Here is a 24,608-nt window from a genome sequence, read left to right on the forward strand (position 1 = left end):
AGTGAAGGCCTCTAAATGGTTGCAATTGCACTTGCACTTGCACGTTTCCAATTTATTCATAAAGAGACTATGCACACTTCAATAAAACCGTTAAGTTTACTACGTTATACATTAAAGATCCATTTGATTGCAAAGATAGAATATAATTGAGTTGAAAACGAATTCCAGGGAATTGAATAGTCTAGAAATTATTTTCCTAGAAATTTTAAATTATTGTGTTTGATTGATATAATTTTTCACGTGAAAAATGTTGAAATAAAAGTATTTTTTTTATGTTCGTTTGGTTTTGTTTTACATGAAATTTGTCAATTAAAGAGATAGAATTTACTGATATTAAGTATGAAATTTGTTTCCATTGCCAACCAAAAAAAATTTAAAAAAAGTGAAAAAATCATCTATCTTTTGATGTGCTTTTGTCTTTGTTTTACATGAAAATTGTCAATTAAAGGAAAATATTTTTTTACAATAATTTTTAGAATTTATTTTCATTGCAAAAAACAAAAAAAAACAAAAAAAGAAAGAAAGAAGGTAAAAGTAGGTTGGAAAACCAAGAAAAGAACAGTTTCCAAGACAATCAAGAAAATGAAATTCCATACTAAAAGTGTGCTATCAAACACTACAATTTGGGTGGAAAATGAAATTTGAATTCCATTTTCCATGAAATTGACCCCTATCAAACACACCCTACCCAAAGAGCTATTTATTATATTAACTTTATAAAGTTTGGTAATTATTTATAGTAAAAAGGAAATTAACTGACATATAATTTAACCCGTATTTTGGCCATGCTATTGATAAGACAATCTTGAAAATCACACTTTTTCCTCTCTCTCTCTCTCTCTCTCTCTCTAACATCGTCTACTAATAAACAAGAGTAATTACAAAATTGCATTCCTCTGGGTTTATATGAAGTGAGTTTTGTACATCAATTGGCTTACACCAATATGGTTGTTATATCAGTCGCAATGTACCCTAATAATCAAGTTATAGGAAAAAGTGAGGCTCGTCGTCTACTCTAATCTCCAACCTAAGTCAAGTAGCGTGCAACCCACCAAGATCCCTTCCGCCCCAGCACCAGCCGCTTCCCCTTCCTGTAGCCCACCGTCATCGCCTCCTCCAAAAAGCTGCCCCCTGCCGTGGTTCCCAACCTAGACCCTTTAATGCACCTCAACAATAAGTAAAACATACTTTCTATCAAGCCGTTTCATTAGACCCACAACTACTACTACTACCATCAACTTATTATCCACACATTCAGTACGACTCACAACTTATAATGATTACTTAAAAACATTGCCAAACATACTCTAAATAAAGGAAAATGAACAGCTCCAAATTAAGCACCTAGTCAACATCTACTAGATCAAAAACAAACTGCAAAATCATCCCTAAAGTAGAAAAAGATTGAAACTACATTCAGACGAGGAAACAAAAATAATGATTTCAGGAAAAGGGCTATTATAGCCAGGCTAGAACACAGCGAGTCAGCCATACCAATGTACAGAGAACTAAAATGAGAAAAATACCATATCTAATACAATTCTTGGGCATCTTCTTGAGTAGACTTAGCAGTTGTGATTTCTCTGTAATGCTTAAATTTCGGGGATATAAGCCTGTAAAGTTGAGTTTTAAGCGTCAACAAGATATATCATTTGTTAAAAACTTGTCTTTGTGCCTGGAATCTCCAAAGAAGAGTTAGAATGGAGGTCCCTCAGAGCTAACATAAATTATGCCTCCTAAATGATACCTTCTGTATTCATAAGAATCATAAGAAAACTGAAGGTCCCATGCCTCAATTTCACACTGCATTTTTCTTTTGCCCACTCGACATTATTCTCACAGGTAAACACCCAAGGCTAAACAATCTCAATAAGATTTTAAATTTCCTCAACCTTGTCCACAAGAAAATCTGAAACTAAGAAGAATTTTTGAGAACCCATTCAACCAAGGTCGAAACGCCAAATCCTGTTGCAGCGTTCTTCTTATCATTCCAAACAGGTCCAGCCAGGTCGATATGCATCCACTGAACCTTTTCATCAACAAACTGCAGAAAAACAATTGCTATCAGATTTGTCGACCAGTACAACCTAGAAAACCATTTCTAGATTCTAGTAGAAGATAAAAGATACTGGACCAAGGCCACACATTAGTAGCTCGAAATAAATTATTAAACCTCTACCAATAGAAAAAAGGAGATTAAGGAAACAAAGAAAAGAAAAAATTAAATGGAAAGAAAACATCAATGTTTTGAGAACCGACCCGGTCATCGACCAAGAAAAATTTAAGGATCAAAAGGTTCAACCGGGATCGATTCGGATGCAATAAATACATGCAAAAATAATAAATATTATGAAAACAATAATTGTTTTTTAAGAAAAAAAAATCATATTAATAATTTGTTAATTAGATTCATTATCCTACAATTAGTCTTGATACTTCAAAAATTAAAAATCAATATGTTAAAATAGTTTGCTTTGTAAATTTAAAAAGTTTAAACTCATAGAAAAATGATATCTAACATTAATATATTAATAATCAAATGCAATTTAAGTTAAGACCCCGTTTGGCCCCCATTGTTTTTCAAATTTTAATGTTTGGAATAGTGTTTTTTTGAAGGTGTTGTTGAAAAAGAATGAAAAGTTTTCGATTTACGTGAAATATTATTTTATGAAAGATTGTGTGGTTGAAAATAAGAGAGGAAAAAAAAAGAAAGAATGGGGGCCAAACGAGGGCTATTTTTTTTTTTTTTAATGACCGTGGGTGTTCGGACTAACTTACGTACATTCTAACTAATCCCACAGGACCTAGAAACTTACAGTCGGGTACTCACTTCAGTGGCCTTGAAAATGCTTGAACTGGTGACTATTGAGTTACCTCTCAGGGTTAAGAGGGCTAAATTTGAAAATTAAATAAATAAAAAGATGAATTTGAAAATTAAATAAATTAAGGGGGCTAAATTTGAAAATTAAATAATTAAAAAGATGAAGGTGAATATTACAATTTAATTAGTTGGGATTCAAAATCAAATTAGTTAATTAGACATACATTTGAAAAATGATTTTGATGGTCATTTTAACAATTTTTGTTTTGACACTATCCCACATTGGAAGTTTATAGAACCATTGGAGAGAAATGCATCTATAAAATGTATTATCCCACATTGAAAGTTTATGAAACCATTTGATAGAAGTGCATCTATAAAATGAGCATGTCATCCAATATTTCTCGGCCTCTGAATTGTAGTTTATGAGGCCCATTTATAAAGTTAAAAAATTTTTAAACTTGAAAAAAAAAAAAAATGGAAAACCACAAAACTATAACTGGTTCACCAGTTTATGGTTGAACCAACCGGTTCGATGGGTTTTTAAGCGGTTTAGTCATTATTGGTTAACCGGGCATGATTGGCCTGGTTTTGGGCGTTTTTACCAATCGAACCAATTACAGTAATAAAGGCAGATCAGCTAGAATTAAACAAATTACGGAACTTGGTTCATGGAATATACACATTCCATCATCGTCCCAAAAATTTTAAAAGGGTACTTAGATTTTAGAATTAGAACTCTTTCGAACTTCTCTTGGTAAAATTTTAATTGGCCCTTATCATCCTTGTTGTGTCCAATCTGGGACTCTGGATAAAAGAACTAGCAGGATACAAGTCAGCCCAAAGACCACCTCCTGAGCCCGCTCATTATAATGAGTACACTAGTGTGAAGTGAGTCTAGAAGAAAATAATCCAAATGAAACGCAAGCATACATATTATCGAAATCTGAACTAAGCAAGTTCCACATAAAGTAAGTAGAGGATAAATAAACTATAGATAAAAAGGAAGTTTTATATCCACAATAACTAATCATTTAATCTCATAATTAAAATAATCAGGTCACTTTCTTACAATCACTCCTCAATTCATTAAGCCGCATTAACAAGTGATGTTTGATCTTAATATTACACAGGCAAAATATCCTAATGGTACAATACTTATTTGATTATTACATTTGAAACTAAACTCTTTTCATTTAACAATTCAGAACTGAGAGGAAAGAGTTCAAAGTCTCAAAACTATCCATACAAAATAGCTGTTGCTTTTCTTTCTTTCCATTTGGTTTTTACCTTATTTTGCAAAACAGGTTACACTATATATGGCTTCCAGGACTCAATCAAACTCATTTTACCAGGGCATTGTTGTAGTCTTGTAGAACTAAAAAGGTTCAGAAACATTCTAAACTAAAAGCTGCTTCAGTAAAAATCATATACTAGAAAAATTTTCCACCTTAAATAACAATAAAATATTGTTTCATTTAGGGAGAAAAATAAAGAACCAATATAAACAAGACTTGTACCTGCTTCAAGAAAAGGGCAGCAGTAATTGCACCACCTTGACGGCCACCAGTGTTCACCATATCAGCAACTCCTGATTTCATGGATTCCCAATAACTCTCCTCCATAGGCATCCTCCAAAGTTTTTCCCCACTGACCTCTGATGCTGCAAGTACCTCACTAGCAAGATCATCGCTCGGTGTAAATACACCTGTATATTTTTGGAAAGGAAGAATAAGTGATTTATAAGGAACAAATATGTATTTTATAAGACTTGAATATCTTGAACAGCCTGTTAAGTAGCAAACTTAATTTCATACAAAAAGAACCAAGATCTGAAAGAAATTTGTACCACAAACTTACGGTAATTGATCTACAAACTCATCTTCTGTTATCTTAATCTCTGATGCTCGGACTCTTCGAAATAGGTGGAGTACCCGTGTCGGACACGACACGACATGGGTATGGGTATGAGATATGTTTCGGATCCTCCAAATTTTAATCGGACACTTCGTTGTTTTTGCTTTTCTTCTTTCTTTCTTTTTTTCTTTCCTTTCCTCCTTTCTCGTTTCTAATTAGTTCTCCACTAAATCCAAATTATAATCAAGTCCCTTATTTGCTATTTTATATAACATTTAATAATGTCTATAATTGAAAACTAAACCCCAAAATTCTATTTTATTTGTCTCAACTCCTTATTCAATATCCATATCCTTCTTTGTGAATAATTGATTTTGATTTATTCAAAATGACTTCTTGAATTAGTAAAAAAATTGAACCTTGAAAGACATATCCACGTACCCGTGTCCAAAAATTGGACTCTTTTTAACCATATCCCCGTATCCTATATTTTAGAAAATAAAATATCTGACACCTGGATATGTATCCATACCGGATACCCGTACCCGAGTCCGAGCATCATAGATCTTAATATTATATTTATCCTTTCTACTCAAGAATGTCTCAGGTGCCAGCTTGATATTATTTTCATGGAAACTCTTGGCACCAACATAACCAAAAGAAACTAAAAATCACGTACCAGCAATAGATGGTCCAAGAGCAACTATACAGGCCCCGGTCAAAGTAGCCAGATCAACTATCTGCAAAGCAATTAAAATGTGTTACACGTGAGCCAGTATATAAATGTCATTCAAGGATGATATTACTTTTTTGAAACACGCAACTATGTCATGCAAAATAAACAAGCATATTTAGTTGTCATTCCAGGAAAAAACACGCCCCTAGAAATCATGGGAAAATGAAGCAAAAGTGAAAAAGAAATCCACAAAATTAGATTTGTCCAAATATAAGGTGCAGAGTAAATGCATTCAAATGTACCTTCTCTACACCTTGATTACAAGCATATACCAAAGCATCTGCAAGTGTAAGTCTGCCTTCAGCATCAGTATTATTCACCTATGAGAGAAATACTAAGCTGTTAAGATTAAGATTTGAGATAAATAGTTACATAAAATGAAATTCAAAAATAATTTGATGGTACAGGATTTTAATGCTCAAGTCAGAAAAGAATTATGTAGTCTGGATTCAGATTCAAGGAACAGGAAGAAGTACAGATCCAAGTGTTGGATAAGTATTTTGATAATGAAGACCCAGTATTCAATTAAAAGGGTCATAATTTAGATTCAGGTACATTTTATTCATAAAACTAGAAAACTAACACTAAAATGCATTTAAATATTTCTACATAAATTTGAGCCGCGGTGGGGAGGGGAAAGGAATGTAATGCATTTCCAGCAAAGAATGAGTATAATAATAGTAACTGATTCATTTCTGATGTAGCATGTAAATGCTCAACATCTGAGTAATATCAGCAGTTGAAGCAATTTGTATATTGAAGCAGGATTAGAATACAGATAAATTGTCTAGATACATAATTTCAGTTGACATGAAACCCACTGCCACCCATTTCTATTTTTGATAATTTTGTTTCTTCCATTAATCTGATAAGAAGAAAAATTATGTAACCAATTGAGCACATCCATTCTGATAAATAAGCTCAGAATTTATTAAAGGACTGTATAAACAAAATGGTGACCAGGCCATGATCTGGAGACGATAGCGTTAAAATGAAGAACTAACCTCAATTGTCTTTCCATTTGAAGCTGTAACAATGTCTCCTGGCCTCATACCAGTTCCACTTATCATATTCTCACAGGCCGCAACAATGAAATGAACCTAAATGTATGAACAATTATAATGTTTATATCATCCATCACCGAATCCTTAGAAAGAAATATTACTAGATGTTCCTACTTAACAGGTTGTAGATAAGAAAACAGAACAAGTAAAAAAAGATAAAGACGTTGAAAAGAAATAAAGTCATCCAACAAGGATATTATCCCCTCAAACATAGACCACCAAAAAATGACTTACCTCTACCCCAGCAGGCTTGATTTGACCAAGAGCTTTTGCTGCACCAAGAACTGCTGCTGATCCTCCCATATCAAATTTCATGAGCTCAATTAAACAACCTGGTCCTGTCTTGATATTGTAGCCACCGCTGAAACATAAAAGGTATCGCAAACCAAATAAACAGCCCAAATGAGCAGAGAAAATATTCCATTTCAGTTGTATCTGTAACACCGCCCCCTTTTTTCCTAACAATACAAAACATACACAAACCTGTCAAACGTCAACCCCTTTCCAACTAAGGCCAGCTTGGTTTTAACTTCTCCACCTGGAGGCTTGTAACACAAATGGATGAAATGGGGAGGATTGGCAGATGCTGCTGCAACAGCAAGATAGGAACCCATTTTCAGTTCTTTGCACTGCTCTACATCCAGTATCGTTGCAGAAAGAACATCGCTGTAGAGGGAAGCAATCCTTTTGGCCTCCTCTGCCAGTACAGCTGCAGTATAGAAGTAAACAAAGTTAAATAAGAAAAAAGAATCATACCCTATAAAAGCACCATGAGATTTATAGAAATATACTTTTATCCAAGACCCAAAGGTTTCACGATATTTATCCCTTATAATGTAAAGCAGAAAAAATAATTGCTAAAGAAATAAGAAAGACAGTGCAGGATTTCTAACCAGGGGTGAGAACGTTAGCAGGTGCATTTACAAGCTCTTTTCCTAAAATTATCCCAGCACAGACATCTTCAGCATATTTAAGTTTCTTTTCTATCTCAGATCCAGTTCCAAGACCAAGAATGTCCACTGATTTCAGAGATGGTTTCTTAGATTCCGACTTAAACCTGTTATCTTCATGAGTCCCCAACACAGCTCCTGTTGTACTTCAAAATATTAGACCAAGCTTCGTGCCAAATTTAACAACCTGAAATTGAAGGTCAACTTTCATGACTCAAAGGATCAAGAAAAAATGTACCAGTTGCTATTGCTGAAGCTGTGCTTAGCTTTTCTTCTGCAGAGAGCCCCTCGGGAGAAGCAAGTGTGATGGCAATATTACTTGCCAGAGCAGACTTAGATGCTGCAGCAACTGCCTCACCGAGACTACGATAAGAGGTTGTTGGGTTAGTTGCTGATCCAAGCCCAACTAAACCCACCCTTTTCAAACCAAGTCCAGAAAGCCTAAGAATTATTGATTGTCCAGCTTTTCCGGTAAAATCCTCCTCAGTTGAGGCTTCAGACAAAGAACCACCTAATTGGGAATCCAGTTTTTGCAATGTGGAATTCTTGAACTTCAAATTCTCATCTTTGGTCACGTCCTTCTCTGTAACACCTACTGCAAGGATGTCTCCTTTCCATTCTATCAAATCAATTTCTTTAGCAGCAAACGAGATCTTCAGCCATTCCAAATACGAATATCTGATTAGTCAAGATACAGCCACTAATTTCCTAAACTGAACAGACATACAAAACATCCACTTTCATACACATATAATATAGAAACACAATCACACATGATTTGCTTGAAATGAACTAAAAAGTTGCATGCTGAAAACATATAATTTTCTTAGAAATGAACAAATATAATCAAAATATGAACTTGTGACATAAATAAAACAAATAAATCATCAAAAATTAAAACGGATGCACATAAAGAACTTACAAAAATAAATAAATAAATAAATAAAATAAAATAAATTACTTCTTTATTCCAAGAACACAAAGGTTCTATCTTATAGAAATTACTACCCAGAAAGAACCTAACAGATTAAACGTCAATTATGTACAGATCATAATTCAAATAAATCAATCAATACTCCAAAAGTCTAGATCTCATAACATATACAAGCACACATATAAATGATGCATCCAAGTGTAACTAACTACACTTGTGTGCAAACTAAGAATAGACTTGTTAATATTAGTCTATCCATAATCCATCCAATATGAACTCTCAAAAATATCAAAGTAGTACCCACGAAAATACCATAAAGATAAACCCAAAATAAGTCAACGGATGTATTCATGAAACAGTGGGTGTGCGATCGACATAGAAAGAGGAAAAGATACCATAGGGAGCTCGATTTGATTAGGCCGAGTGAGGCCAAGTGTAGCCCGAGCAATTGAGTGAGCCATGCGCCTTGTTCGTTTGGAAAAGAGAGATGTGGCTGTAAGAGAAATACCCCTAATGGGACCAAATTGCAACTTGGTGAAAACTGAGGAAGAAGCGGCAGCAGCAGAAGTAGAAGCGAGGAGGGTTAGCGATGACACACTAATGGTAGCCATCGTTACGTGTGCCAGCCTTTATGCATTTATAGCAGTAGAATGAATATAGATAAATGTAACGCTTAAACTTAGAAGTCGGACTCATAGCGAGTGTGTATAACTGAGTGAACGGGAAATGGATCGTAGTTTTTGTACTGGGGATGGATACGGATGTTAAATGGGTAGAGTTGAGCCGTTTGGCTCAATCATGTTTGGTTCAGTTCGATCACGCTTGATTGACTCGTTTTCAAAAATTCTGACTTGGCTTGTCGTTGCGAGTTTTTTCCAACTTAAAATTGCATTTTTTACTACTTAATGATAAGTTGGCTCACGAGCTGATAAGTGACTCACTTGAGATTTGCGTTTGTAATGCAAGCAGACAAATGACACGTTCTACTTAATACCTCTAGATTTTGAATGATCGGTGCACCCACATGCCAAAATGTTTGAGAGTTGGTATTGACACAATAAGGCAATGTACTAGTTGTCTTTGTAGGAACTAATGCCTTGAAATCAATCTGGTTATTGAACTAGAGAAAAAGAAGAGAAAAGTTAAAGGGTTGGTTTGGTTGAGTGGATGGTAAAAACGTATAAGAAAAATAAAATTTTGAGGTTAAAAAAATTAGTTTACTAGTGAACCAGTTAACATTTCATGAACGGGTCGACTCTTGACTTGTTTTAAACAATTTTATTTTTTCAAAATTTTTGGTATAAATTAGACCGATATTCTGGATGGATTGGGCTAATTTGGTCCGATTTTCAAAACATTGGTATTAACCATATAATTTAGAGCATGTTTAAATTTCTTCTACAAACGAAGCGACTTAGTACAAAATAGATATATGCCAATAATGGCGATAAAGTTAAGTCTTACATGACTACTACACATAACATAATGTTTCAAGGTGAAAAAAGTCTCGTCCTATTTGAAATCGTGTTTGCATCAAAGATTTGATTGAACTTGATTCAGTTATTGTTCCTGTAATAGTGATCTTTCACAATGGTGACATTTACTATGGTGATGAATATTTGCATAATGGTTCAAAGTATTGGACTGTGAATTACACATTTATAGAAAACTATTTCAAATAAACTTCCAAAATAGTTCATCCATCTAGATATTTATGAGCATATGATTGTATGTTTCTTTAAGAGATACACAAGTAACAGTTGAAGGGGTATCTGTTAACACCTGAATTGTTTGATGGGCCTATGACAAAATTTGAATTACATTTTTTCAAGCAGAGGAGAAAGTAATTGGAGAACATTTGTTGGAGTCGGAAAATGTATGCGCTCGATAAACTAGTTGAGCTATAGGGGATTGCCTCTAGCTTTCCATTCAAGTGGAAACTATCTACTTCCTCCAATGAATACAAGAAGTGTATCATCATGAGATATCCAGAGGATGACGAAGAGCATAAATTTTCATGATGATTTGACATATCTGCAAATAAGAAGTGGATAGAAGTAATAGAAGAAGTGATCGAGTCAAGAAATCCAGACAAGTCAAGGATTCGGTGGATGTTCTTACTAGCTAACAAATTTTGGAGAATAATGTGAGTTTTGAAATTAGAGCACAAGGCTAACGAGTCTATTACTAACTTCATTTTTGGACAAAAGAATGAAAAATTGAAGCGAGATTTACTTTTGGACGATTATATTAACCATAATAGTAGGTTGTATTTAGAGTTGCTCCAAATAGATTTAGAGACTATATTTCATTTTTCAATGGGGAATTTGTTCAAGAGAATTGCACAAATGATTTGTAGATTTCAGTTTTAAAGTCCATAAGAACTGTATCATAACTCTTAATAGTTATATTTATGGCATGAAGTAATTATCTTGATAGTGGTACTGAAATTTGACAAGCTTAAATTTCGTACAATTTTATTATGTAGATAAAGATCACTGTATTTATGGGCTGATTTCAACGGGATCTCGTAACAATCCAACTAATGAAATTATTTGTTGATTCATGAAGTATGACACGCATGTGGAGAAGTGCTATTATTTTGTCAATAAATGTAGCATGTTTAGATAGGTATGTAATTAAATTAAAAATAATGTTATTTGCAGTCATTCACTATTTTAATAATTGTAATCGTCTTACGTGACATACATGTTAATGATTTGATACATAAGTCAATAAAAAACTACCACATTCATACATCAAATTATTAACTGTCGTATGTATATCATGTAAGATGACTATAACAGTAAGTGATTACAAATAACATTGCTCTTAAATTAGTCTCTACTTGAACTCCTTTTTTTCAAAATTTATTTACAATTACACATTCTCCCATAAAATAATTTCATATATAAATTTAAAATTTTTTTCTACTTTTTAATCACATATTCTCTAAAATGTCACTATTTGAAAATACATTTCTCCCACAAATTAAATGGGTTTAAAGAAGGGCTTAATAAAACAAGATTTTAACATTTTTTTTTTTTGACCTTTAATTTTGTGCTGTACTGTACACCTTCTCACTGTGTGTAAGAGAGAATTGTTTGGGAGCCAAGTCCTCTAAATAAAGAATAACACTATCTAGAATTATTGATTCTACAATACCATTTTAGGTGGAGTTAAGCCCTCATATAGTATAAATTAAAATTTTAATTTTAATTTAAATCAAAATTAATAATTAATTTTAACCACATATTTTGTAGGATCCACAACATTTCAACCATATATTTCAACAATTTTTATTGAAATCTACTAAAAATTTAATTTTAAACCCCACCAAACAGGAACTAAATGCTATGCTTAATAAAAGATATAATTAAATTATTCATTTAATTATACCTCTAGTTAAATGTAACGGTACCATCACCTAAGCAAGGTATGAATCTAAACTCATGTTTGGTTTTAATTAAATCTGATTTTAGTTTAAATCAAAATTAAATAATTTATATTAACCATACTTTCATAAGTCTTATAATTTTTCAACCATACATTTTCAAAATTTCAACCATAATTTACTAAAAATATAATTTTAATTCCCATCGAATCATCGCCGGTTGATGAATGTCGAAGAAGAAAAGTCAAATTAAGTCGACTCATGTGTCTCTTTTGTGTCCACTGCCACACAGAATTTCTCTCTCCTAAGCAGCCTTTTTAGACAAAGTCCATAAAAGGTCAAAGCAACTTGCTAACCACTGCAATTTCATCTTCTGGTCATTTACATCAGATCCAAGCCTATACATCACCTAGATTTCTGTCTATTTCTAAGTATTCTACAAATTTGCATCTGAATCAGCACAAAGAACGAATAGAGGTATGTCCTCATCACTTCAAATGATTTCAGAATTACTTTATCGTTTTTCTTGGCATTTTACGAAATTTACAGTCAATACATGATCATAAACAAAATTTTCGTTTCTTTCTCTTTCTTGATTGGCAAGTTTGTTTACCAAAGATCTTTGAAATGATACTCTAATTGTGCCTGTTTTTGGTAAGATGTTATAATCTATGTATGTTACAGAACGTATGGATGGTACTTTTGATTCCTAAGAAATGTGGGGATAAAAGGTACTTTTGACGAGAAGTTATAATTGTTTACCTATGTACAGATCATAATTCAAATAAATCAATCAATACTCCAAAAGTCTAGATCGCATAACATATACAAGCACACATATAAATGATGCATCCAAGTGTAACTAACTACACTTGTGTGCAAACTAAGAATAGACTTGTTAATATTAGTCTATCCATAATCCATCCAATATGAACTCTCAAAAATATCAAAGTAGTACCCACGAAAATACCATAAAGATAAACCCAAAATAAGTCAACGGATGTATTCATGAAACAGTGGGTGTGCGATCGACATAGAAAGAGGAAAAGATACCATAGGGAGCTCGATTTGATTAGGCCGAGTGAGGCCAAGTGTAGCCCGAGCAATTGAGTGAGCCATGCGCCTTGTTCGTTTGGAAAAGAGAGGTGTGGCTGTAAGAGAAATACCCCTAATGGGACCAAATTGCAACTTGGTGAAAACTGAGGAAGAAGCGGCAGCAGCAGAAGTAGAAGCGAGGAGGGTTAGCGATGACGCACTAATGGTAGCCATCGTTACGTGTGCCAGCCTTTATGTATTTATAGCAGTAGAACGAATATAGATAAATGTAACGCTTAAACTTAGAAGTCGGACTCATAGCGAGTGTGTATAACTGAGTGAACGGGAAATGGATCGTAGTTTTTGTACTGGGGATGGATACGGATGTTAAATGGGTAGAGTTGAGCCGTTTGGCTCAATCATGTTTGGTTCAGTTCGATCACGCTTGATTGACTCGTTTTCAAAAATTCTGACTTGGCTTGTCGTTGCGAGTTTTTTCCAACTTAAAATTGCATTTTTTACTACTTAATGATAAGTTGGCTCACGAGCTGATAAGTGACTCACTTGAGATTTGCGTTTGTAATGCAAGCAGACAAATGACACGTTCTACTTAATACCTCTAGATTTTGAATGATCGGTGCACCCACATGCCAAAATGTTTGAGAGTTGGTATTGACACAATAAGGCAATGTACTAGTTGTCTTTGTAGGAACTAATGCCTTGAAATCAATCTGGTTATTGAACTAGAGAAAAAGAAGAGAAAAGTTAAAGGGTTGGTTTGGTTGAGTGGATGGTAAAAACGTATAAGAAAAATAAAATTTTGAGGTTAAAAAAATTAGTTTACTAGTGAACCAGTTAACATTTCATGAACGGGTCGACTCTTGACTTGTTTTAAACAATTTTATTTTTTCAAAATTTTTGGTATAAATTAGACCGATATTCTGGATGGATTGGGCTAATTTGGTCCGATTTTCAAAACATTGGTATTAACCATATAATTTAGAGCATGTTTAAATTTCTTCTACAAACGAAGCGACTTAGTACAAAATAGATATATGCCAATAATGGCGATAAAGTTAAGTCTTACATGACTACTACACATAACATAATGTTTCAAGGTGAAAAAAGTCTCGTCCTATTTGAAATCGTGTTTGCATCAAAGATTTGATTGAACTTGATTCAGTTATTGTTCCTGTAATAGTGATCTTTCACAATGGTGACATTTACTATGGTGATGAATATTTGCATAATGGTTCAAAGTATTGGACTGTGAATTACACATTTATAGAAAACTATTTCAAATAAACTTCCAAAATAGTTCATCCATCTAGATATTTATGAGCATATGATTGTATGTTTCTTTAAGAGATACACAAGTAACAGTTGAAGGGGTATCTGTTAACACCTGAATTGTTTGATGGGCCTATGACAAAATTTGAATTACATTTTTTCAAGCAGAGGAGAAAGTAATTGGAGAACATTTGTTGGAGTCGGAAAATGTATGCGCTCGATAAACTAGTTGAGCTATAGGGGATTGCCTCTAGCTTTCCATTCAAGTGGAAACTATCTACTTCCTCCAATGAATACAAGAAGTGTATCATCATGAGATATCCAGAGGATGACGAAGAGCATAAATTTTCATGATGATTTGACATATCTGCAAATAAGAAGTGGATAGAAGTAATAGAAGAAGTGATCGAGTCAAGAAATCCAGACAAGTCAAGGATTCGGTGGATGTTCTTACTAGCTAACAAATTTTGGAGAATAATGTGAGTTTTGAAATTAGAGCACAAGGCTAACGAGTCTATTACTAACTTCATTTTTGGACAAAAGAATGAAAAATTGAAGCGAGATTTACTTTTGGACGATTATATTAACCATAATAGTAGGTTGTATTTAGAGTTGCTCCAAATAGATTTAGAGACTATATTTCATTTTTCAATGGGGAATTTGTTCAAGAGAATTGCACAAATGATTTGTAGATTTCAGTTTTAAAGTCCATAAGAACTGTATCATAACTCTTAATAGTTATATTTATGGCATGAAGTAATTATCTTGATAGTGGTACTGAAATTTGACAAGCTTAAATTTCGTACAATTTTATTATGTAGATAAAGATCACTGTATTTATGGGCTGATTTCAACGGGATCTCGTAACAATCCAACTAATGAAATTATTTGTTGATTCATGAAGTATGACACGCATGTGGAGAAGTGCTATTATTTTGTCAATAAATGTAGCATGTTTAGATAGGTTTGTAATTAAATTAAGAATAATGTTATTTGCAATCACTCACTATTTTAGTAATTGTAATCATCTTACGTGACATACATGTGACGATTAATGATTTGATACATAAGTCAATAAAAAACTACCACATTCATACATCAAATTATTAACTGTCGTATGTATATCATGTAAGATGACTATAACAGTAAGTGATTACAAATAACATTGCTCTTAAATTAGTCTCTACTTGAACTCCTTTTTTTCAAAATTTATTTACAATTACACATTCTCCCATAAAATAATTTCATATATAAATTTAAAATTTTTTTCTACTTTTTAATCACATATTCTCTAAAATGTCACTATTTGAAAATACATTTCTCCCACAAATTAAATGGGTTTAAAGAAGGGCTTAATAAAACAAGATATTAACATTTTTTTTTTTTGACCTTTAATTTTGTGCTGTACTGTACACCTTCTCACTGTGTGTAAGAGAGAATTGTTTGGGAGCCAAGTCCTCTAAATAAAGAATAACACTATCTAGAATTATTGATTCTACAATACCATTTTAGGTGGAGTTAAGCCCTCATATAGTATAAATTAAAATTTTAATTTTAATTTAAATCAAAATTAATAATTAATTTTAACCACATATTTTGTAGGATCCACAACATTTCAACCATATATTTCAACAATTTTTATTGAAATCTACTAAAAATTTAATTTTAAACCCCACCAAACAGGAACTAAATGCTATGCTTAATAAAAGATATAATTAAATTATTCATTTAATTATACCTCTAGTTAAATGTAACGGTACCATCACCTAAGCAAGGTATGAATCTAAACTCATGTTTGGTTTTAATTAAATCTGATTTTAGTTTAAATCAAAATTAAATAATTTATATTAACCATACTTTCATAAGTCTTATAATTTTTCAACCATACATTTTCAAAATTTCAACCATAATTTACTAAAAATATAATTTTAATTCCCATCGAATCATCGCCGGTTGATGAATGTCGAAGAAGAAAAGTCAAATTAAGTCGACTCATGTGTCTCTTTTGTGTCCACTGCCACACAGAATTTCTCTCTCCTAAGCAGCCTTTTTAGACAAAGTCCATAAAAGGTCAAAGCAACTTGCTAACCACTGCAATTTCATCTTCTGTCATTTACATCAGATCCAAGCCTATACATCACCTAGATTTCTGTCTATTTCTAAGTATTCTACAAATTTGCATCTGAATCAGCACAAAGAACGAATAGAGGTATGTCCTCATCACTTCAAATGATTTCAGAATTACTTTATCGTTTTTCTTGGCATTTTACGAAATTTACAGTCAATACATGATCATAAACAAAATTTTCGTTTCTTTCTCTTTCTTGATTGGCAAGTTTGTTTACCAAAGATCTTTGAAATGATACTCTAATTGTGCCTGTTTTTGGTAAGATGTTATAATCTATGTATGTTACAGAACGTATGGATGGTACTTTTGATTCCTAAGAAATGTGGGGATAAAAGGTACTTTTGACGAGAAGTTATAATTGTTTACCTAAAAAACACCTAACCATGTTCCCGCCTGTTCTTATGTTACCTGCATTTGACGATTGGGCTCTTTCTTTGCAACTTCATCTTATAGACATTTATTTGATCCACTAGATCACTGTGTGCCGAAAATTTGCCCACTTTTGGCATCAAAAAGCCTAAGGGTACTTCTTTCTCCTTGATTTCCTTTGAGAATGGCAGGTTCTCAATGTTACAACTCATTTCTATCTATTTATAATTTAAACCGATTATAAACATATAAACAATTCCCAAACACGCAGCTTGTTTCTCTGCATTAACAAATTCTGGGCCTAATAACTTTCTTTCAAAATTTTATCTCAACAAATTGATGTTCTACATTTTCTACCTCATAGCACTTCAATAGTTGAATGTCATGAGCAAACTCTAGTAAAGAGAAATGACTATACACCTGGAAATTTGTTCTTTTTTTCCTGATTTGTTATTGTTTTCTAAAGATTTTTGTTTGTTTGCAAGTCAACATATAATATGAAATAGGAAGCTTCCAGTTCTGGATGAAACATGGATTAAAGTGTTAGATTTCTGCAAACAGATATATTCTACATTTTCTTCTGGTTGTGTGTGTGTGCCTGGCGAAAGACATTATATTCACTTATTCAACAATTGTGCCCATTTTTATTTTGATGCTGATAGGCTTATTTGATTTCACTGTTAATTGTATCTGCTGGGTGAGCTGCATATTGATAATGGCGGAGCTAGCTTTCTCGGTTTTTGGGAGGCTCACCGAACACGTAGTGGACCCAATTTTGCGCCAATTCAAGTATTTATTGTGCTACAAAAGTAACATTAAAAATTTGACTAATGAATTGGAAATTCTTGAAAATAAGAAAACTGAGGTTCAAGCAATGGTTGATACAGCCAAAGGAAATGCTGAAGTTATTAGACCACTTGTTTCGGCATGGTTGCAAAAGGTTGATGACCTAAACAAACAGACGGATGAAGTTTTGAAAGGTGCAGCAATTTCTGAAATGCAGTGTCTATTCCTCAGATGTCCAAATTTAAAGACCCGTTATCTACTAGGCAGGAAAGCCACGAAGAAGACTGTTGTGACTGTTAAGCTCCAAGCGGAAGGTTCATTTGAGAGAGTGGGCTATCCTACACCACCGGTGCTGATGCCAAACCAATCCTCCCATCAGGATTTCTATGGTTTTGAGACAAGGATAACAACTAAGAAGGAAATTTTGGAAGCTCTGAAAGACAAAGATATCTATATAATTGGGATTTGTGGCATGCCTGGAGTAGGTAAGACGACAATGGCGAATGAAGTAGCCACCCAAGTCAAAGATGAGAAATTATTTGATGAGGTTGCGATGGCAGTTGTATCTCATGATCCAGACATAATAAAAATTCAAGATCAACTTGCTGAAAAGCTCCATTTGAAAATTGAAGAGAAGACTGAGAGTGGGAGAGCTCAACGACTTTATGCAAGACTTACGTATGATAATAAGAGAATTCTTTTGATATTAGATGACGTATGGAAAGAAATTGATTTGGGAACTATAGGAATTCCTTCAAAGGATGATTGCGAGGGATTGAAAGTTCTGTTTACAACACGGAATGAAGATGTATGCATTGACATGGGAGTGCAGAGGAAATTTGAAGTTGAAGTTTTGTCTCAAGAAGAAGCACAAAACTTTTCGAGCGTGCTGCAGACATTTCTAATTATACAATTAATGTTGTGAACAGCACAGCTCACGAAGTTGCAAATGAATGTGGAGGCTTACCTCTAGCACTCGTGACTGTTGGCAAAGCACTAAAAAATAAAATGCCACATAAATGGAGAGATGCACTTCAACAGTTACAAAGGTCTAGGGTAACAAATCTCAGAGGAATGCACGATTTGGTACTTTTCGAGCGTGCTGCAGACATTTCTAATTATACAATTAATGTTGTGAACAGCACAGCTCACGAAGTTGCAAATGAATGTGGAGGCTTACCTCTAGCACTCGTGACTGTTGGCAAAGCACTAAAAAGTAAAATGCCACATAAATGGAGAGATGCACTTCAACAGTTACAAAGGTCTAGGGTAACAAATCTCAGAGGAATGCACGATTTGGTCTACTCGAGAATAGAGTTAAGCTACAACTATTTGGAAACTGATGAAGCCAGGTCCTTGCTTTTGCTATGCTCTATATTTGCTGAAAAACAAAGTATGCCAATTGAAAGATTGGTTAGATATGCAAGGGGACTAGAGCTATTTCAAAATACAGACACATTATCAGAAACTAGAGATCGGGTATACTCGATTGTCGATGATCTGAAACGTTGCTATTTATTGCTATCAGGTGAGGAGGAGGATGAGGAGGTGAAATTACATGATGTTGTTAGAGGTTTTTGCTTACTAGACAAACCTGGATATCTGGTGAAACATGCTGATTTGGAAGAGTGGCCAAAAGATAACAATGAATCATACATTGCCATCTCAATGACTTTTGGTGTGCTGGATGAGCTTCCCAGTGGGTTAAAATATGGGCACCTCAAGTTGTTACAGGTGAGATGCGATTCGGGGGAACAAAATATATCTCAAGAATTTTTTAACGATATGCAGGAACTCAGGGTCCTTGAATTTAATTGGATGAACGTTCAAATTCCGTTGTCAATCCAATTATTGACAAGGCTTCAAACACTGTGCTTGGACTACTGTGATTTAATGTTTGATATCTCAATGATTGGGAGTCTAAAGAAGTTGGAAATTCTCACTTTTTATCATTCTTATCTCTATGTTGATTTTCCCACTAAAATAGCAGAACTTAGCAACCTAAAGTTACTGGATTTGAGATTCTGGACAGGCCCCTGCCCAATTCCACCTGGTGTTTTATTGGGTATGAAGAAACTGGAAGAGTTGTACTTTGGAGAATACTTTGAAACAAGAGATGAAGAAAAGGGCTACATTATTAAAGAGATAAGTTCACTGACTGCTCTTAACACTTTCCAAATTTCCACAGATGATACTCAGTTTTTGATGCAAATATTACAAGTGTTGTGTGTGGAGAACCTGAAAAGATATGAAATCACCATGGCTGAAAAAAAGGGACTCAGTACTGGAGATTATCATGTCACAAGGAGGCTGGACATCCTAGATGGTATGGACGCAGGTACTCTTTTGCAATGTGGATTTAACCCGTTAATGAGGACAGCTTACCAACTATATATTGTAAAAGCAACAGCTTGGAAGAAGCTTGTGAGTGGGTCAGATAAAGATGGTTTCTTTAACTTGAAGAAGCTGAGGCTATCAAGTGGTGATTTTGAGTATATTATTGATGCCTCATACTCCATTCCAAGTGGAACCTTCTGTAATCTGGAGCTTCTGAAATTGGAAGGTTTGCATAATCTCATACAGATATGCAATGGAAATCTTCCAAGAATGGAACATTTTGGGAGTCAGTTGTTTCATAACCTCACGACTCTTGATATATATAATTGTGATGCAATCAGAAGCTTGTTTCGGGAGTCAGTTGCAAAATGTATGATGAATCTCCAAAGACTGGATATATCCAAATGTCCGAGGCTAGAGGAAGTCGTTTCAACGGACACGCAAGAAAATTTAGTTGCTGAGATGCTTGGGTTCCCTAAACTAAAAAAAGTCACTCTTCAATTTTTGAGCATATTTAAAAGCTTCACATCTGAGTCGAATAAAGTTGATGACTGTCAATCATTGTTCAACCAGGTATATATCTTTCCTCTTGTTTGCGTACTTGAGGCCATATTTGATATTTAGTCCTTTTCTATGAATTTAGAAGCATTAGACAAATTAGGAAAATTGATAATACCCGAAAAAGTTGTCCAACGCTTCAAAAATGAACCAAAACAGTAGAGCAAGACATTTTGTGAGAACCAGTTGATTGAATGATTACATAAATTGTTAATCACAATGATCTCTGACCAAAAAAAAAAAAAAAAAAAAAAAAAAAAAAAAATTTTTTTTAGGAGAAACAAATATCAATCATTAGAGATTTTAATTACTATTTTTTCTTTACTTGCATAGTTTAAAATTATTTCTTTTCTGTACAGAACCTCATTTCCTAAGTCAGCAGATGGTGACATTTCCTTGCACAACCTCACGTCTCCTGTCCCGGACAAAAAATATTATGATTTCCAACCAAGATGAGGATTATTGATAAGAAAATTACACTTCACATCTCCTTTTTAATAATTCTTATCAAAACCTTTTTGTAACAGTTTTTAACTAGCTAATATTTTAAATTACAAAATAACTACTTGGTTTGAGTTTCTCTTTTAGAACTAGATTAATGTTATTGTAGGCAAATGAAGGGTGTAATTAAATAATTTATATTACTACATCCTAAAGTAACTTTTTGTCAACTAATGCTTTTCATGGTATTGGCTTTAATTATCTCATTAAGTGTTTAAGACGTAAATTAATTTGTGATTATTAGATGTTATTATTTGGCAAAATTTGCAGCCATCATAGAATTGTTGTCTCTATTAAGATACTAAACTGGCTAAAATTTTATGATGAAAATTTTGGCTGATACGACTTAGTGAATTTCGCAGGTTACGTTGCCTAACATGGAGATGTTGGATATTTTTCAGTTGGATTGTATAGTAAAGCTACTGGGTGAAGAGGAAATGCCAATTACATCTCTGTCTAAAATAAGAGTCATCACTGTGGGCAGCTGTGGTAATTTACGGACCATTGCAAAATCTGATTCAATTAAACTACTGCAAAATCTTGAAGGTCTTGTAGTATCTGATTGTGCAAAGGCAGAAGTATTGTTTGACCTTGAGGGTTTAAAGGTTAACAATTATGATGCAGAAATTAAAATACTTGGTCGATTAAATTCACTGGAGATGTCTGCTCTACCTAAATTAATGCACATTACTAGGATGGTTCCTAAAGGAATTTGTGTCTTTCAAAATTTGAAATCACTTGTGGCTAAAGAATGTGGTGGTTTAAGGTACTTATTCTCACTCTCTATGGTCAGTTCGCTTGTGGCTCTAGAAACTGTAAGGGTTCAATCATGCGATGCGATGGAAGCGATTGTTGGAAGTGAAGATGAAACTTGGGAGCTTGAGAAACTTGAGTTCCCAAAACTCAAAGATGTCAATCTAGAGCACTTGAGTAGTTTTAAGAGCTTCAGATCTAAATTAGACTCCGTGAACGTTCTTGGAACATTATTCAACCGGGTACGTACCTCTCTTTATGTGTGCTTGCATGATGCCATATAATTTTTTTTGGCTTAGTCCTTTTGAATGGAATTCTGAATTTATAAGTGAAATTACAAATCTGATGTCTACTAATCCATTTTCTTGATTCTTTGGCCTTAAAAAATTTCGTTATTTTCTTACTTTTGGTGATGATCGGTGATTATTTGTTTAGCTTACTACGTCGGTGTAGAAAAGATTGTATAGAATCGTGGCCTTAACTAAGAACTAAAAGAGTACGGAATATTAGTAATGTTCCAATTACTTACCATATAACTTAAAAAATAAAAAGGCAAGCTAAGGTTGCTTTTGAAACATTTAATATAAAATTAGAAGAGATAGTATACTAGGCGGATTAAGCTACGTAATATTCTTAATTTATTTATTTTTAGTCAAGATGCGCTACGTGCACTGCCAATCATTTACATTATATGGAGGATTGAGATTACGTCAAATAAGACGAGATAGTGTAAATCTTTTGAATAAAAATATTCAAGAACAATATCTAGGCCTCAATAATTCTCCTATTTTTATACTAGATTCCTCATATGGTCTAATGAATGTTAAGTTTCTATAAAATGAGTGGTGTAGCTAAACTTTGGAGATTGAATTAGGTAATAGCCAAAGAACAAAATTAAAGGTTTTATTGAGTTGCTACTTTAGAATACTAGAAATACTGCATTGGGAAATCTGCATGTTGCAGTTTAATTAGAACAAGCTTCTTGATTAGAAAAATATAAAAAAATTAATCGACTACCTTTCATTTCAAGTCTTATTCAGCTGCACACAACACATTAAGCAAATTATGCCAAAATATTATATTTTATAAATGGTCTTGTAGTTTAGACTCTAGATTTATTTCAACTGTTCTTTAAATAAGGTCAATTATAACAACATTAGGAAATATTGCTGATGTTGAAAACTCAATGAAGTTTTATGACGACACATTTTTGGCTGACACCCCATTGAAATCATTTTCCTGCAGGTTAGATTGGCTAACTTGGAGGTTTTAGATATCAATGGATTAGGTGATGTGTCTGTATTATTCGACTTTGAGGGTATATCAGTTAGTGAAAGTTATGTAGAAAGTTTACTTGGACGATTAAGATCATTGAAGCTTGAAAGGCTACCTAAATTAGTAAACATTACAAGGATGGTTCCTGAAGGAATTCATGTCATGCAGAATTTGACATCACTTATCGTCTTAGATTGTAGCAATTTAAGGTACTTATTCTCACCTTCAATGGCGAACTTGCTTGTGGCTCTAGAAACTCTAGAGGTCTATGAATGTCAAGAAATGGAAGAGATTGTTGGAAGAGAGAAAGAAGGCACCTCAGATATTGACATGGTCAAAGAAGGAATGCCAAGAAGAATCGTGTTTCCTAAGTTGAGCAGCTTAGAACTTTTATCTCTTGATAGATTCAGAATGTTTTGCTCTCAAAACTATGAACTCGTGCTCCCTTCACTCCATAAATTGGTCATTCTGTACTGCCCCTTGATGACAAAATTTTGTTCCGGACATCTAAATGCACCAGAGCTTAAGCAAATACAGATAGGAGAGGGCCAATATGTTGATATTTCCAATTTCTTTGATGACTCAGGTATATATATTTATGTTCTGATCTCCATTTTACATCATCTATATGCTACAATTGCTTGCTCATTATTTATTAATGTAAGAATACTTAGCAAATTTACACGTTCTTTCAGGTTTACAGGAGGAGGAATAAATTTGTAGAGCAAAGGCAAATGGTGACGGAATTATTTCTTATTTATTTTGAATTTTACTTATATAATCATAGTTTAAATTATTTGAACTCATGTATTAAGTATCCTCTCTCTTATTTGATTGGCTTGAGTCCATTTCGATAGGATATGGAGATCGATTTGATCAAGTTAGGGTAAATTTTGAAAAAAATGAAAGTGTAAAGATTTTGACTACGTACAATAATGTTCATGTGCTCCATTGAAGTGTGAAGTTTTGATTAAATTGTACTAATTAGAAAACAATTGACTCACTTATGTCTACATTAAACAATATCTATGGGAAAAAGAAAAATAGAAAGTAATAAAGCCAAAGAAAAAAAGGGTTCATATTGATATTAGTGCCCGACAGTTTTAGGACATTACTGTTGTTATTGATACTTTTGAAATTGTCGTTAAAGAAATAGTTTATTTATGTTTCTTGTAAATAAGTTGTTGCATTTACAAGTAGGAGCATGCGACTAAGTGAATTCGATATATATATATATATATCTCAAGAGATGATTTGTCCTAGGTTAGTAGCATTTTATTCCAAAGAGGATGTAGGGTAAAAGGTTTTACTCAGGGTACGTGATTTGTCTTGATCTTGGCAAAAGCTCTGTCAAAAGCATCTACATTAGTATTTGAGTTTATATACTTTGGGGGAGTCTTGAATATGGTCATGTGTAGATTAATTATTATAGAATGACAATGCACATAAATTAATACACACTTGATTGTCTTGTGAGTTGCCTAAATTTATTATGGAGTAGTGGTTGCTATTGTGAAAGCGATGCTTTTTGATGTGTCACTGATTGAGATCAGATTACATGATGAAATACCTCGATACATTGAAATATGTTGAGGGTTAACAGAAATAAAAGTAGTAATTACATAATCAAGTTCGGAATTCATCACCCTATTAGATGGAATAATGGGTTCGCATAATTTTTTTTTTTAAAGAAAGTAGTTTAAATCTAATTCTAGGATATGCCTGAATTGTTACTTTGTGATTGTATGACGAATAAACTGTTTAAGGATAAATGAGCTTAATTGAGAAAAATAATTAGAATGGTGAAACAATCATTTTAG

At 33.4% G+C, this 24,608-nt stretch overlaps 2 protein-coding genes across 4 annotated transcripts; one reads left to right on the forward strand and one right to left on the reverse strand.

The window, feature by feature from the left end:
- Window positions 1-1,857: 1,857 nt before the first annotated feature.
- Window positions 1,858-13,042, reverse strand: LOC111381450 (leucine aminopeptidase 2, chloroplastic-like). 3 transcript variants are annotated; one of them, XM_023005231.1, is made up of 10 exons: window positions 12,810-13,042; window positions 7,667-8,081; window positions 7,372-7,566; window positions 6,962-7,187; window positions 6,713-6,839; window positions 6,419-6,514; window positions 5,657-5,734; window positions 5,358-5,418; window positions 4,342-4,529; window positions 1,858-2,044 (listed from the first exon to the last, which is right to left on the reverse strand). In XM_023005231.1, the coding sequence occupies exons 1-10, from the start codon at window positions 13,023-13,025 to the stop codon at window positions 1,916-1,918; spliced, it is 1,731 nt and encodes a 576-aa protein (XP_022860999.1). In that variant the 5' UTR covers window positions 13,026-13,042; the 3' UTR covers window positions 1,858-1,915. The 3 variants fall into 3 exon arrangements, with proteins under 3 accessions (XP_022860999.1, XP_022861000.1, XP_022861001.1); XM_023005232.1 differs by lacking the exon at window positions 12,810-13,042 and adding an exon at window positions 8,758-9,018; XM_023005233.1 differs by lacking the exon at window positions 12,810-13,042 and adding an exon at window positions 8,675-8,693.
- A 3,139-nt stretch (window positions 13,043-16,181) lies between these two features.
- Window positions 16,182-23,751, forward strand: LOC111381452 (probable disease resistance protein At1g12280). The gene is made up of 5 exons (XM_023005234.1): window positions 16,182-18,286; window positions 18,406-20,274; window positions 21,123-21,755; window positions 22,759-23,374; window positions 23,484-23,751. Exons 1-5 carry the CDS (start codon window positions 17,231-17,233, stop codon window positions 23,501-23,503), a joined length of 4,194 nt encoding a protein of 1,397 aa, XP_022861002.1. The 5' UTR covers window positions 16,182-17,230; the 3' UTR covers window positions 23,504-23,751.
- The last annotated feature ends 857 nt before the right edge of the window (window positions 23,752-24,608 follow it).

The sequence above is a fragment of the Olea europaea genome, unplaced genomic scaffold (assembly GCF_002742605.1).
Source record: "Olea europaea var. sylvestris unplaced genomic scaffold, O_europaea_v1 scaffold2309, whole genome shotgun sequence".
NCBI classification, from domain to species: Eukaryota; Viridiplantae; Streptophyta; class Magnoliopsida; order Lamiales; family Oleaceae; genus Olea; species Olea europaea.

Excerpts from the sequence above, each read along its gene's own strand:
- LOC111381450 (XM_023005231.1), bottom strand. The coding sequence starts at position 13,025 with ATGGCTACCATTAGTGCGTCATCGCTAACCCTCCTCGCTTCTACTTCT. Across the intron at positions 7,188-7,371 it reads TGCTAACGTTCTCACCCCTG|CTGTACTGGCAGAGGAGGCC; the intron begins GTTAGAAATCCT and ends TCTATACTGCAG. Across the intron at positions 6,515-6,712 it reads TCAAGCCTGCTGGGGTAGAG|GTTCATTTCATTGTTGCGGC; the intron begins GTAAGTCATTTT and ends TCATACATTTAG.
- LOC111381452 (XM_023005234.1), top strand. The coding sequence starts at position 17,231 with ATGCTGATAGGCTTATTTGATTTCACTGTTAATTGTATCTGCTGGGTG. Across the intron at positions 18,287-18,405 it reads TAATTATACAATTAATGTTG|TTACAAAGGTCTAGGGTAAC; the intron begins TGAACAGCACAG and ends GCACTTCAACAG. Across the intron at positions 21,756-22,758 it reads TTGGAACATTATTCAACCGG|GTTAGATTGGCTAACTTGGA; the intron begins GTACGTACCTCT and ends ATTTTCCTGCAG.